The 13,568-nt window shown below is 41.2% G+C and overlaps 1 protein-coding gene across 1 annotated transcript in view; it reads right to left on the reverse strand.

Annotated features, from left to right (window-relative positions):
- LOC130904427 (polycomb protein suz12-B-like) overlaps window positions 1-13,163 on the reverse strand; it is a 15,044-nt gene extending 1,881 nt beyond the window's left edge. The window contains exons 1-14 of the mRNA XM_057817175.1: window positions 12,327-13,163; window positions 11,769-11,815; window positions 11,623-11,687; window positions 10,976-11,044; window positions 10,838-10,887; window positions 10,679-10,764; window positions 9,468-9,784; window positions 7,138-7,246; window positions 6,891-7,065; window positions 6,726-6,820; window positions 3,345-3,488; window positions 3,106-3,263; window positions 227-425; window positions 67-146 (exon numbers count right to left, since the gene is read on the reverse strand). Of these exons, the coding sequence (XP_057673158.1) occupies window positions 67-146; window positions 227-425; window positions 3,106-3,263; window positions 3,345-3,488; window positions 6,726-6,820; window positions 6,891-7,065; window positions 7,138-7,246; window positions 9,468-9,784; window positions 10,679-10,764; window positions 10,838-10,887; window positions 10,976-11,044; window positions 11,623-11,687; window positions 11,769-11,815; window positions 12,327-12,498 (1,766 nt within the window). The 5' untranslated portion in view covers window positions 12,499-13,163. The remainder of the gene's footprint in view (window positions 1-66; window positions 147-226; window positions 426-3,105; window positions 3,264-3,344; window positions 3,489-6,725; window positions 6,821-6,890; window positions 7,066-7,137; window positions 7,247-9,467; window positions 9,785-10,678; window positions 10,765-10,837; window positions 10,888-10,975; window positions 11,045-11,622; window positions 11,688-11,768; window positions 11,816-12,326) is intronic.
- Window positions 13,164-13,568: the final 405 nt, after the last annotated feature.

Consider the following 13,568-nt stretch of genomic DNA (forward strand, 5'->3'; position numbering starts at 1 on the left):
AAAACCTGACAAATTGTTGCTAGCGCTTGAGTGATATAACAAGGTAATGCTAAATTGGAGACAAACCCGTGCTTCATGACGTGTAGGTTCCAGAGCTTCATGATCTCCTTCTCGCCCTCGTTCACGTCGGTGAAATCTTCAATTTGCTGAGGAAGACAAAAAAATCGTAAATACAACATCGCCGGAGAATTTACTAGACTCAGTAAATGTGTGTTTAGTTGTCAACCTTGACAGTCTTCTCCTTCAGCCAATCGGGGTCCCTCTCGTCCTCGCTGTCTACATCCATCTCCTGCGGCGGACGGGGCACGCAGCTGTCGCTGCGGAAGTATAGTCTGTTGTGTCCGCTCACGTACGAGTTGGGACGCTCGCGCTCGCCGTCCTCGCACTCCAGGAATTCGGACAAGCTCGGCTTGCTGCGCTTGGGCCTGCACGTTCGGGAGAAGAACATTTAGTCGTCGAATGACGAGTCTTAAAGCGGAAGTTCTGGATTTTTTACATTAGGCTTAAACTTCGAGTTATAATGGATTTAGTTAGTTGGTGGAGTTGAATTCAACAAATATAGTTCCGTTTGGAAGTTATTTGTTATATTCAGGGCTCCGGAGTGGCTAAGCTAGCGTGAGTCAATGGCACCATTATAGCATGCCAATAAAAAACGATACAAATGTACGTACTGATCCAACATAGTCAGATAAATTTAAAACACAGATCACCGTCTCAAAACACCCTGGCGGCCAAAACAATATCACACCAAACTGCCGTAATATGACCCCATCAAAGAGGAGCGCTTCGGTCACTCGTTCTCACGCTGCATTCGAGGAACGTGGGAAGTCGGACTTATTCTGGTCGGAGGGTACCAGTTGAGACTTTGAAGCATTCCAAGCGAATGTAAACAAGTTGATTTTTATTTTGGACTTCAAAAGACATTGACCTCCAGCAAACCTGACTTCTCATAAGCGATCAAATAGTGGAGGCGTACTAATGATATTTTTCCAGATCAGAGGTTGTAGACTGACTTCCCACCTTCCTTGAATGCAGCATCAGTCTGCTGAGTTAACTGACGGCCTGCAACATGGCAAAATGTGCATTTTACATTACACCAGACTCACCGATGTTCCAGTTACTGAGTCTGGCCACCATTCAGTGGATACAATTTCCAGGGCGGAGCAAGCCACAGAAAACAGACAGCGGAGTGGACCAATCAGCGACGGGCAGACATGACGTTAGTAAAACGACGAGGGCAGGACGAGGGACTTGCGCGCGAAAGGAAACATACGAAGAGAGCGGAGTTTATTTAACAGGGCTAGCGCGAGACAGACTGTTATCAATGACTCGTGTCGATGTGTTTTTGGTAATTTAAAACTGATTTTACCGTGGATTGGAACATATTCTCGGCTCTCCTGTTCACCATCTGTGTTGTTGTGGAGACGACTTCCAACGCGCAAGAGTGACATTGCTCTTTAAGAACACATCACGCAAATAAACGAATCTGATTTGTCGATTGATTTTGTACCTGCTCGAGAGGCCGTTAATGGGCTGGGTCCCAGACTTTTCTCTCAGTGTTTGAAAAATACAGGGAGAACAGTCTGGCCGTGCCAGGCAACATTTAGACGAGAGGATGTGGAAAAATACAGAAGAAACGGGCAAATGAAAGTTTCCACAAATTCCCTATGAAGAACGAGGAAAAATATAAACCGGTCACTTGCTGCTGGTTACGACTAGGGCTGTCCCAAACGACTAATTTTCTCCCGATTAGTCAGCCGACTATTTTTACGATTAGTCGACTAATCTAATACTTTTTTATTTTTTTTTTACTAATTTAGCAATGAAATTTTTGTTGACGCTTATCAATTCACAAAAAATATATTGGAACACTCAAATAATTTATTAAAGTACAAATAAACACGTAAATAACAATAATAAATCACAAATAAACAATGAGTCCGAATGCTGATAGAATTAACTAGTGTAGCATCCCGATTGAAAAGATGGTCTCTTAAACTGATGGTTTACAACTTTTATTCCATCCTTGATGTAAACACGCTGTAAGAGCTACGGTGCACACAAATAAAGCAACACAATTAGAAATTAACTGAAACTTTTCACCTTTTTCCTTTAAAACCTTATTTATATATCAATGAATTGCCTATATGAATTGCCTTTACCTTATTACCTTATCATTGACAATCTCTCCCTTGAGTGCAATCACTGTATATACTGTATATATTTATGACCTTTTAACCTTATATAATTTTCTATACCATAACATGAAATAAACCTTTCAATTAGCATTAACAACAATACTAATAGCACTTATAGGCCCATTGTCAATGAAACATTATTATTTAGTAAGGCGACAGCACCCTCTGGTGTACAAAAAATGAAAAAAAAAAAAAAAAAAAATTACAAACTGCGTGATGGCGCTTAAGGTGTTTATTCACGGCCGACGTGCAGCCAAGCTTGGCACTGAAGAGACAGGACAGAAGAGTGTACTCTCCTTTGTTTCTTTGAAATAGGTCAATGTTTTGGACACTCTGGTGCGCTTTTTTTGGCTTTGTGGCGCTTTCCCCGCTTGCAAACAGAGCATCCGACATTCTAACTTTCCACGCATATATTTTTTTAACCCTTCATTAACCGTCGACGGGATGTTGTGCTCGTCGACGGATTTACGTCATCGATCATCGATGACGTCGACTAGTCGGGACAGCTCTAGTTACGACATAAAAAAAATCGGTGAAAAAAAAAAAACAACGATGTGATATCACTCCGCCCAGCTCCTCTGCAGAGCTTCTTGATTACAAATGTCGCTGTTCATACTGCAATTATTGACATGCAATTGTAAGTTTTAATAGCCAAAACTATTGATTGCATGGCTCATGGATGATTTTAACGTGTGCATATGTTTTTTTATTGGCTATAATAGTGCCATTGAATCGCGCTAGCTTAGCCACTCCGGAACCCTGAAACTAACAAATAACTTGCAAACGAAACGGAATTTGTTGTAATCAACTCCACCAACTAACTAAACCTCCGCTTACTCGAAGATTAAGCCTAATGTCAAAAATCCTGACCTTCCGCTTTAAGAGAGCGAGGCGCCTAGAGTAGTACCTGCAGACCAGGATGTGCGTGACGGCGGCCCTCTTGACAGGCCCGTTGCGGCTGAAGGCGAAGCCTGGCTGGCCGTGGACGTCCTGAGGGTTCCCCGTGTACGAGCCGTCGTAGCTCTTGTTGATGGACACCTGGATAGTGGCTCCTTTGGGGTGAGGCTGTGCAACAACGCCATGGGCTACCAGTTAACCACTTGCACCTTTGTTATAAACAGCGGTAGGCGTGTGGTGTCCACTGACCATGTAGTTGAAGACGAAACGCGAGTGCGACAGTTTGAGATGCTTGAGCAGACTGTATAGCTTCCTACAGTTCAGAGTGCACCAAGGACAGTGAAGGTCATCTCGAGCCTCCGTCTGCTGACGACTGTTGTTGTTGTACTGGAACTATGCGCAACGCACACCAGGTAGATATAGGATACTTATTGTTTACGCAGTTATGAGCAGGGTAGGGGTGTCCAAACTACAGCCCTTTGACCAGTTTTTATTGCCCCGCAGCATTCATTCATTCATTCATTTTCCATGCCGCTTTTTCCTCACGAGGGTCGCGGAGGTGCTGGAGCCTATCCCAGCTAACTATGGGCAGTAGGCAGGGGACACCCTGAACTGGTTGCCAGCCAATCACAGGGCACAAGGAGACATACAACCATTCACGCACACACTCATACCCACGGACAATTTAGAGTGTTCAATCAGCCTACCATGCATGTTTTTGGGATGTGGGAGGAAACCGGAGTCCCCGGAGGAAACCCACGCAGGCACGGGGAGAACATGCAAACTCCACACAGGATGGCCGAAGCCCGGGATTGAACCCTTGATCTCAGAACTGTGAGGCAGACGTGCCTTGCCCCGCAGCAAATTACGAAAATATTGAATATGGCCCGCACAAGAAGCTTGAATATAGGAAGGATAGGACCTTCTCGGTAATGATTGGGGAATTTTCCTCGCAAAATTCTCCGTCTTGGCGGGGTGCCACAAGGCTCTATTTTAGGGCCTGTTCTATTTGCACTTTATCTCCTACCTTTAGGATCAATTACAAAAAAACATAATATCTCTTTTCATTTTTATGCTGACGACCTACAGCCGTATCTGTCCTTGAGACCCTACGAACAAACTGCTCTCACTAAATTGATGGAGTGCATATCCAATGTGAAGCAGTGGCTAGCACGAAACTTCTTACATCTTAGCGAGAGCAAAACTGAATATATTACTTTCGGCACACCTTCCATGATGAAGGCCTTTGAGCCAAACAGCACCGCCCTGGCTCCCTTTTTTAAGACACACGTTAAAAATCTCGGAGTAATATTCGATAACAGGCTCAACTTTGGAAAAACAAATTAGTTCTGTTGTAAGAGCAATTTTTTTCCAGCTCCATCTCTTGGCCAAAGTGAAGCCTTTTCTTAGTCGCCATGACCTTGAAAAAGGATTCACGGTTTTACAAACTCAAGGCTCTTCGTTCTACCGGCCAGCTTTTTTTTTTTTTTTTTGCAAGTTCCGAGGTCAAGACTAAAACAATGGGGGGACCGATCTTTGGCGGTTGCCGCCCCCAGGTTGTGGACTAGCCTACCCTCTGAAATCTGCACTATTACCAATCTAGGCCTTTTTAAATCTGTTAAAGACGCACTTTTTTAGACTCGCTTTTTTCCCATGACTAGGGTAGCCTGGTTTTATTTCTTAAGGGTTTTAACGTTTTCGGATTTTATCGGTTCTATTTGCTGTTTTGACTTTTATCGTGATGTGCTGTTGTGTTTTTCTTAATGTCACAGTATAGTACCGTATTGGCCCGAATATAAGACTGTGTTTTTTTGCATTGAAATAAGACTGAAAAACAGGTGGTCGTCTTATATTCGCGGTCTAGACATTATACACATTCACGACGCTAGATGGCGCCAGATATCATTGAAGCGATGTTCTGTCATGACAGATCTCAGGTACTCTCAAGTTTAACCAGTTTGCATTATTTTATTGCAATGTTTTTCCTTATTCAGATTTGTTTCAAGACTACAGTTAGTTAGACTTCACTTTGATGGTTAATGCAGTTATTGCAATTTTGTTGTTTTATCACAATAGATTGGTTTATTTACATTTCAAAAACCTGAAGCCATTAACGAATGTGATTGCACTTTAGTTTACATATTTAAATGTTCAGATATTAGGAATTGAATGAGGCAAAAATAACATGCTTTTTCTCTCAAATATATTGTTATAATCATTTGTTTCAAATGTACTGTAATTATTTTCTGGATAAAAAATTAATTTGGTGTTCTAAAAGTCTTTTTTTCAAACTTGAGTCTTGAAAAAGAGGGGGTCGTCTTATAATCAGGGCTGTCTTATATTCTGGCCAATACGGTACTTTCCTTCCTTTTATCTATCATGAACCATGTTTGTCTTTGTTGTAAAGCACTTTGTGGGCCTTTCAGGTTTTTGTAAAGGGCTAGAGACAGGGCCGGCCCAGGCCATTTGGGGGCCCTAAGCAAAATAATGCAAAGGGGCCCATATTTTTGGCCCACCACTTTGTCACAGTGTACTGTGAAACCCATACATGCAATCCAACCCATACGTCCATATTTTGTATATTAATCAGATTTTGTTGTACTGCATACTTCAAACTTCTCACCCCAAATGATTGTCAGTACTTACAGTAGATAGCGCCAAACCTTTTTCTAAAAGAGGAAAGAAAGAAGTTAAGGAAGAACTTTTATTTTTTTAAGCTTGTAATCAAGTCTCAAAACTCACAAAATTAAAGCAAACTGTAGTATACAAAATAGAATACAAATTAAACAATTGCCAGATTGGGGGCCCCCTAGTGGTCAGGGGCCCTAAGCAGCTGCATAGTCTGCGTATAGGCTGGGCCGGCCCTGGCTAGAGAAATAAATTTGCTTGATTGGCCTACTGCCCGTAGTTAGCTGGGTTGGCTCCAGCACCTCCGCGACCCTCGTGAGGAAAAGTGGCACGGAAAATGAATGAATGAATGAATGATCGATACAGCCTACATTCTGTTGCAACGCTCAGCTTTGACACTAGATGGAGCAAGCCACTTGAACTGTGCTTCTCCATTGCCTTAGGTATCAAAACCTTACTTGCCGAATTCAATGGAGGAAACTGTAGAATTTCAGTATTTTGTTTTACATAATGAAAATGATAGAAAAAACTAATCCAATTTGATAAATTGAGATATCTTATTTTTTTACTTTTTCTTTTGTTGCTGGACATGAATTATTATTATTATCATCACCCTTTTTATTTTTTTGCTGTTCACCCTTAACTCGTTCACTGCCATTGACAGTTATAGACATATCCATTCCAAATTGGAAGGATGGCATTGACTAGTCATGTTTCATTGCTGCTAAGGGTGATAGGCGTCCAGTCCAATTTAACTGGGGGGTTAGTCATAATGGATTGGATGTCTGTCATGTCAACAACAGCCGATGAGTTAAAGCTTAGAAATAAATACATTGTGAACATTGCTAACTTTTTTTTGTCTGATTCTGAACCTACGTTTAATATATAACAGTGGAAAGATTTCAAATTGGCCCTTGAATCCTTTGATTTTTCTAAAAGCGGCCCTCGGGGAAAAAGGTTTGGACACCCCAGATTTAGTGATAATGATTAATAGCATTTTACTTGGTAGAAGATGCGTAGTTTGGGTCGAGGTTCCGCCGGGACGTGTTCTCTGGTTCTTGTGTGGACTTTGTCAGCGTTGATGCTATCTTTTACAGCTGTATACAAACAAATGCCGTCAGTAGGTTCGTAAGCTTCTCAAAGTTTCTCTCGTCTCGGTCATCTAACCTTGCGCTGGGTTTTTTGGCGCGTTGGCACCTTTGCTCTCTTGGTTGGTGTCCGAGTTGCGTGTAGCCAGAGGTTTGGCCACGGGCGCCGTAGAACCGTCCCGCGTGTTGTCGGTCCAACGGAGAGCGAAGTGAAGAGTCGGGCCGTCGCTAAAGGTCTCTAAAGGAGGTAAGTGCTACACGTACAAACACAACAAAAATGTTAGTGGAATCCAATCTACACATGTCTGTCACACACCTGCTTTCACCTTAGTGTCCAGTATGGTTTCCCACGTGGCAGTCACGTTGTTGAGAAGGCTTTGCTGTGTCGCGTCTTGCATCGAAACTTCGTAGTCGCCATCAAGCAGCTGCAGGCGTCTGCAAATGCGCAACAAACATCACATTCTTTGAACCCTGTTGCTTTAAGAACAAAGTCCTTGTTTCCATCAGTCATTTTGCTTAATTTCCCTCAGCATCTTTCCCACTTTGGGTGTGTTTAATCTCTAGGAACACTCGCCTGTGATCCATTATCCAAGAACACAGATTCTGAGGTTAGCAGCGTGCACTCTGTGTGCATCGTTCTAGGCACCTTTAGTGATAGTATTGCTGAGGCCGTGTTTGTAAGAAGGCGCATTATTTCCATGTATATGTAAAGGTGGACAAGTTAAGGCTAGCCGTAAATGATATGATCGATTTCAAAAGAACGGGCATCCACAGTGTGTTAGCACCAAGCTGCTATGCTAGGGCTAGCGTTTGACAGCTTTTAACAGTATGGGGATTTGAAGAGGACTTGATTTCAAGCTAAAAAGTTAACGCCAAGTGGATTTCATTTTTCTTCTTTGTATTTGTAGCAAGTTTTTTTTCTTAATTCAAGTGGTTTTGCATAGACTTCATAATATATTGACAGGACATGGGGCCGATTAATAGGGGGCCTATCTCCGCCAAAGCTGACCGAGTGGAAACGCAGACAAAGACCTTTTTACGTTGAAAATCCTTCAGAATAAATGCTTAAATCCCTGAATTCTTTATAGATATGAATGTAAAACAGTCTCGATTCTTGGTTAAAGGCAAAAAAAAAAAAAGGGCAGCCAGGTAGCATTCATTTTACGTAAATATATCGAATGTGCTGCTAGTCTTTAAGCCACTGTGGCGCCACCTTATCACCACAAAGAGCTTTTTACGTTGAAAATTCTTGTGAATACTTAAATCCCTGAATTCTTTATAGATATGAACGTAAAACAGTCTCGATTCTTGGTTAAAAGCAAAAAACGGGCAGTCAGCATTCATTTTACGTAAGTATGTTGAAGTGTAATGCTAGCCTGTCAGTCAATGTGCCGGCCGCCATATGTTAACAGAGCTTTTCCAGTGAAATTTCTTGTGAATAAATGCTTAAATCCCTGAATTCTTTATACATATGGACGTAAAACAGTCTGGATTCTTGGTTAAAAGCAAAAAAAAAAAAAAAAAAAAAAAAAAAAAAAAAAAAGAAAAGAAAAAAATAACTGCAGTTAGCATTTATTTTACGTAAATATGTCAAAGTACGATGCTAGTCTGTCAGTCAATGTGGCCCTGCCATTTGTAAACACAGCTTTTCTGGTGAAAATTCCTGTGAATGAATGCTTAAATCCCTGAATTCTTAATAGATATGGACGTAAAACAGTCTCAAATCTTGGTTGAAAGCAAAAAAAAGTGCAGGTAGCATTTATTTTGCGAAGTATAATGCCAATGCCGTAGCGGTTAACTTCTCCCATTGATTTATTTTACAATGTTTCAAAATGCAGGCATGGTACGAAAAATATAATAATTACCTTGAATCCTCGAACAAATCACTCCTGAGACAAGCCTTCCTGTTTGTATGCAATACAGCTTTCGTCCTTTTCCACCCTAAATCCGGTGTTGGATCGCTGCATGTGTGTGCGAATAACTGCGACTGACTTCGACTGACTGAAGCGGAGCGTGGGACAAAGGCACCCTATTTGAAGGTGTGGTGCAGTGTCTAGCGATTGTGTCCCGTCAACACCATTACAAAGTCTATGGGTTTTGTGTAGGGATGCCCCCAATTCGATCACATAATTTAAAAGAAGATAGGAATTGGGTGGAATTTTTTTTTTTTTTAATGGCTACAAAGCAACAAAATAAATCAAGATGAGCAAGTATATGGTTAAAAGAAACAAATGTTTTGTAACAAATTATTAATTAAACTGATAAATTGCAGATGTATCGGATCGGCACAGCCTCAAAATCAGGTGACTCGGACTCTGGTGCAAAAAATATGTGATCGGGACAACTCTAGTTTTGTGGTTTCAGACTGTCTGTTAACACACCAGTGTGGCTTGTGAAAATATTTGGCTGCATATGATGAGGACAAAACTGGGCATCTCGAAGTTTATATTGTTAATAGAGATTTCTGATCCATCCAAACGTCTGTTTAACATCTTCTTAAGTAGATAACCCATATTAAAACATGGAGACCTACAGCTTATAGTCAAGTGCGGCTCGTCTTCTTTTCCCTTTAGATTTGATTTCATTTCATTTGGGTAGTGTGGCTCAATCATTCTGAATTGACGGTACAGAAACTTGTAGAGTGTTATCACATTACCTGTTTTTATCAAAGACTGTCATCTGAGCCACCAGTGTGTTTTGTCCGTCCTCCTTGAGGGGGGAGCTCCGCCTCTTCCTGTCCAGCACTTCGCCGTTAAACGTCGGCACGTGTTCGTATCCTGGTCGGGACACTCGGAAAAGCAGCGAGTAGGACTTGACCATGTGCGAGTTGCTGGCTTGGAATTCGCTGCTCGGCAGCAGCAGACTTGGAAAGCTTCCAGAATGCACCGAACTGCCGGCGGTGGAATTCAAGTCTGGGTTGAGAGGAACCTGTTTCTTCCCTGCCGGAACCTGCTTCACCGGACAGCTTACATCCTGCAGGGAAGGGACCACCCTTGTGTCAGTTTGGCTGCCATGGATGGCGACAGACATCCAATCCATTTGAACTGAAAGGACGTTTATAGGGAACCTCTGACTTATGACTTATAGGCTCTAATAAGCCACAGTTGCTCTTTTTTAATAAAATATGTTATCAGAAACACATAAAATATTGCCATCGATTTAAAAATATGCAATATTTAGCATGTTTTGACCTTTCATTACCTTTCCATTGCCTCAAAATACATTTTGCATGCGTTTCCCTGTCATACTTCTAAGCATTGTTTTTTTTTTTTGTGGTAGCGTTAAAGCAGATTGTTGATCTGTTGACCACATTACTCACGTAACATATTTAAACCACTCTTATTTGATATTACTACGTGTAAGTATTTTCTTAAGGGATCTGTAGTATGTTCTGTCTGTCTGTATGTATCTAAACAAAACAAGCTGAAAGCGCACGGTAGTACTTTGGGCCTCATTCGCTGCTTGTAAGACATTTCGCCAGTGAAGCACATTTTGGCAGAACACCGTTTTTTTCCACTCTACTAGTCTTTCCTGTTCATTTAGCTTTTTCTGCTCGTTTTGTGAAATATTGACCATGCTGTCATACTCATTAATTTTCCTCTCCGGTTCAAATTGAAAGGGTTGAACAAATGACATGTTTATGTCGCTAGTGTCATACTCTGGAAGCCTGATAGCGTAACCATGTGACAACACCGCCCTGGGACGTCAACAACAATGGCGACCTACTAGTTAAACTAATTTTACAAATTGTATAAAAAGAAGAAACAGCAAGATGGGTTTCAATATCAAATTATTTTAACTCATAACAATGTTTATCTTTTAAGAACTACACGTCTTTCTATTTGTGGATCCCTTTAAGACTCTCACCTTCCTCTTCTTGTGACAAACTTTGACTAGGAGTACTTCCAAACACACAGTCGCCTGCTCGTTCTCAGAGTCTTGAGAGGGTTGCCCTGCCGACATGGCAAATAGAAAGTCGACCGATGAATTTGCGGGAAACGGGATCAGGCGGGGGAAAAAACTCACCCGATTTGTGGAAGAAGCCAGTGAAGGTGAGCTGAAGATTGGATGCCAAGCTAGTGAGAGAATGGCATTGAGTTGCTCATACTTGCATTAAATCCAAAAATGAACAAAAAACAAGTCTTATCGGAGGTCTCTCCTTACCCACATGTCTCCCTTTCATCTCGCATCTTTTCCACTTGGAAGAGCAAGTTATCCACTTTGGAGCTTTTCCTGGTCAAACGCATTTAAGACATTCACTTTGGTTTTCTTTCCGGCAATGACACGTGTGTTTACTAAGGCCGAGTTTGAAAAATATGTGTTTTATGTGTGCAGCTGTCTCCAGGGGCTATTGTTGGGATTATTTTTAAAATGCTTTCAAGCTCTTGATTTGTGTGCTAGGAAAAGGCGGCCTGCAGAGTTAAGTGAAAACACCTGTGAGAACATTAAGAGAACTTCTTTGGCAACTTGTAGAGTTCAACGTATCTGAAAAAAATTTTTTGATTGACTTTTCTTCTTTAGTGTTTTGAAATATATTTTCTTAATAAAAAAAAAAAAAAAAAAAAAAAAAAAAAAAAAAACAGAGCTATACTTTATGTGCCTTTTGTTCAAGCATTCATCGGCATCTAAAAGCATGCGGCAGGAAGTGAAAGTGAACCGCTGCAGTCTCACTAATATGAAAAAACTACAAACGTGAACACTCATTTTTTAGCTCATTTCTCAGAAGATGAAAACTATGTGTGCTTGATGATGAAGTCAAATAATAAGAACAACAGTCACAAAAAAACAAAAGTTATTATTCCCATCATTACCTCTTTGTGTTCTTCCTTGAGTTCCTGTGCGACATATAGGTGAGACTCCTGTGTAAGAATATGGGCTAAAATTGGAAGGGAAAAAGTATCGTTATTGTAATAATATGTCAATATGTTTTGAAAAAAGTAATGTGAGGAGAACTCACGGCTATCAAGTTTCTGGTGCGCAGAAAGCGGTAGATTTGGGTAGGTTCTGAAACAAGGAAAATTGCATTCTTATGGTCCATAATAAACAGTTTTTGTATTTTTCTTTTATTTTTTTTTTTAAGGAATGTCCCCGATCCGATCACGAGATCGTAAATTGGAACCAACCACGTCATTTTCAGAGGCTCAGAATCGGGCAAAAAAACAAAACAAAAAAACATCAGCTTTTTAAAATGAATTTTTTCATGGAAAATATAAACTTATTGGCGGCCAATGCATTTTGACTAGCAGGGCTGGCAGCGATCATTACATAATCGTGAAAAACATTAAAGCTTATCTGAAAGTTGCATAAAATGAGAGGACACACAATGTTTTTTCCCCCCCAGAAGATATCATGGTGGAAGTAGTGAAAAACTGTTTTCTCTCCCATAAAAAGTGGGTGACTAAAATAATTTTTAATAAAGCGTTCAGTGATGTAATCAACACCACAAAACCAATACCAAAACTGTTTAATGAATTGATTAACTAAATGAGATGGAATTTGAGCAATAGGAACTCACTCTCGAAGGCCTGAAGGAACAACTCGTGGTCGGCTTGGATGAGCTGCATGTTGGGCTTCTTGGCTTCGGATGAAGACGAAGAAGCAGGGTGCAGTCCGTTTGCCCTCGTCCCGCCGCCAGAAGAGGTCACCGGGTGGCCTCCGGCCGAGGAGCTGTGCTTGTGTGGAGCCATCCGTCGGAACTGTGAGAGCTTTTTGCCTATTGCGTCTCGAGAAAGAAACTCAACACTGCTTTCTTTGTCAAAAATTAGAAGAAGGAGCAGAATCTCGTCAAGGAAGTGGACACAGCTGGGGAAGAATTCTAATTTTTTGCATTTCCAAGCGGAGCTCCAAAAATGAGTTTCGGCGTAGTAGAGTTAGACAGGGCGGCGGAAAGGCTGAGAATGCGGGAGATGAGAGCAAGCTGACGCCGCCGCTCGGCGGCTAACTGTTTGGCTAACTTCCTTAGCACGAATTTAACGAGCGCGGTGCGACTATCCGCCTTCGTCAATAGGAAAATACAAAAAAAGACAATAAATTAAAAAGCATACACATATCTAACATAAAAACAAGGGGGTTCAAGTCCACGATTTCCAACAAATAAGCCGAAATTGTAAATGAGCGCCTTTTGCCATCCTAAATTAGCGGCATCAACAATATAAGGCAAAACATCCCTTATCCGGTTAATAGTTTCAAAACAAATGTAACGAGTAGTATCAAAACCCTATATTGTGTGATTTTATGCAATACATATTTATATGTGTGTGATTACATAATTACTGATACAGACATACAACCTGAAATGTAGGTACAAATATGAAATTACGCCGTTATATGACAACTTGTTGGTGCTATTTTGTTGACTAAAATGTCAGTCCCCACATATCCGGCTGAATGACAAAAACTTGACCGAAGTAGGTTGGGACGCGATTACTTTTTATATTCATTGAAAGATCCCGCCTTTCGAGAGCTTCGGCCAATGGCCGCGCTTGTTTGTGGTAGGCGGCTGTGTGATTGGCTGGCGGATTTGCCTTTTCACTGGATGAAACCAGTTTCACACGAAATTTTCTTTTAAACACGCAGTAATTGTAATCTAATCATTTTCTATAGACCTCAGAGGCGTCGCGGGGGTGCTGGAGCCTATCAAAACTAACTATGAACACCGTAAATGAAGAATTTTAAATCAGCGTTCCATGAATGTTTTGGGACGTTGGTGGAAGCCAGAGTACCCATAGAAAATCCACGCAGACACTGACGCAAACTG

This window comes from Corythoichthys intestinalis, chromosome 16 (assembly GCF_030265065.1).
Source record: "Corythoichthys intestinalis isolate RoL2023-P3 chromosome 16, ASM3026506v1, whole genome shotgun sequence".
NCBI lineage: Eukaryota > Metazoa > Chordata > Actinopteri > Syngnathiformes > Syngnathidae > Corythoichthys > Corythoichthys intestinalis.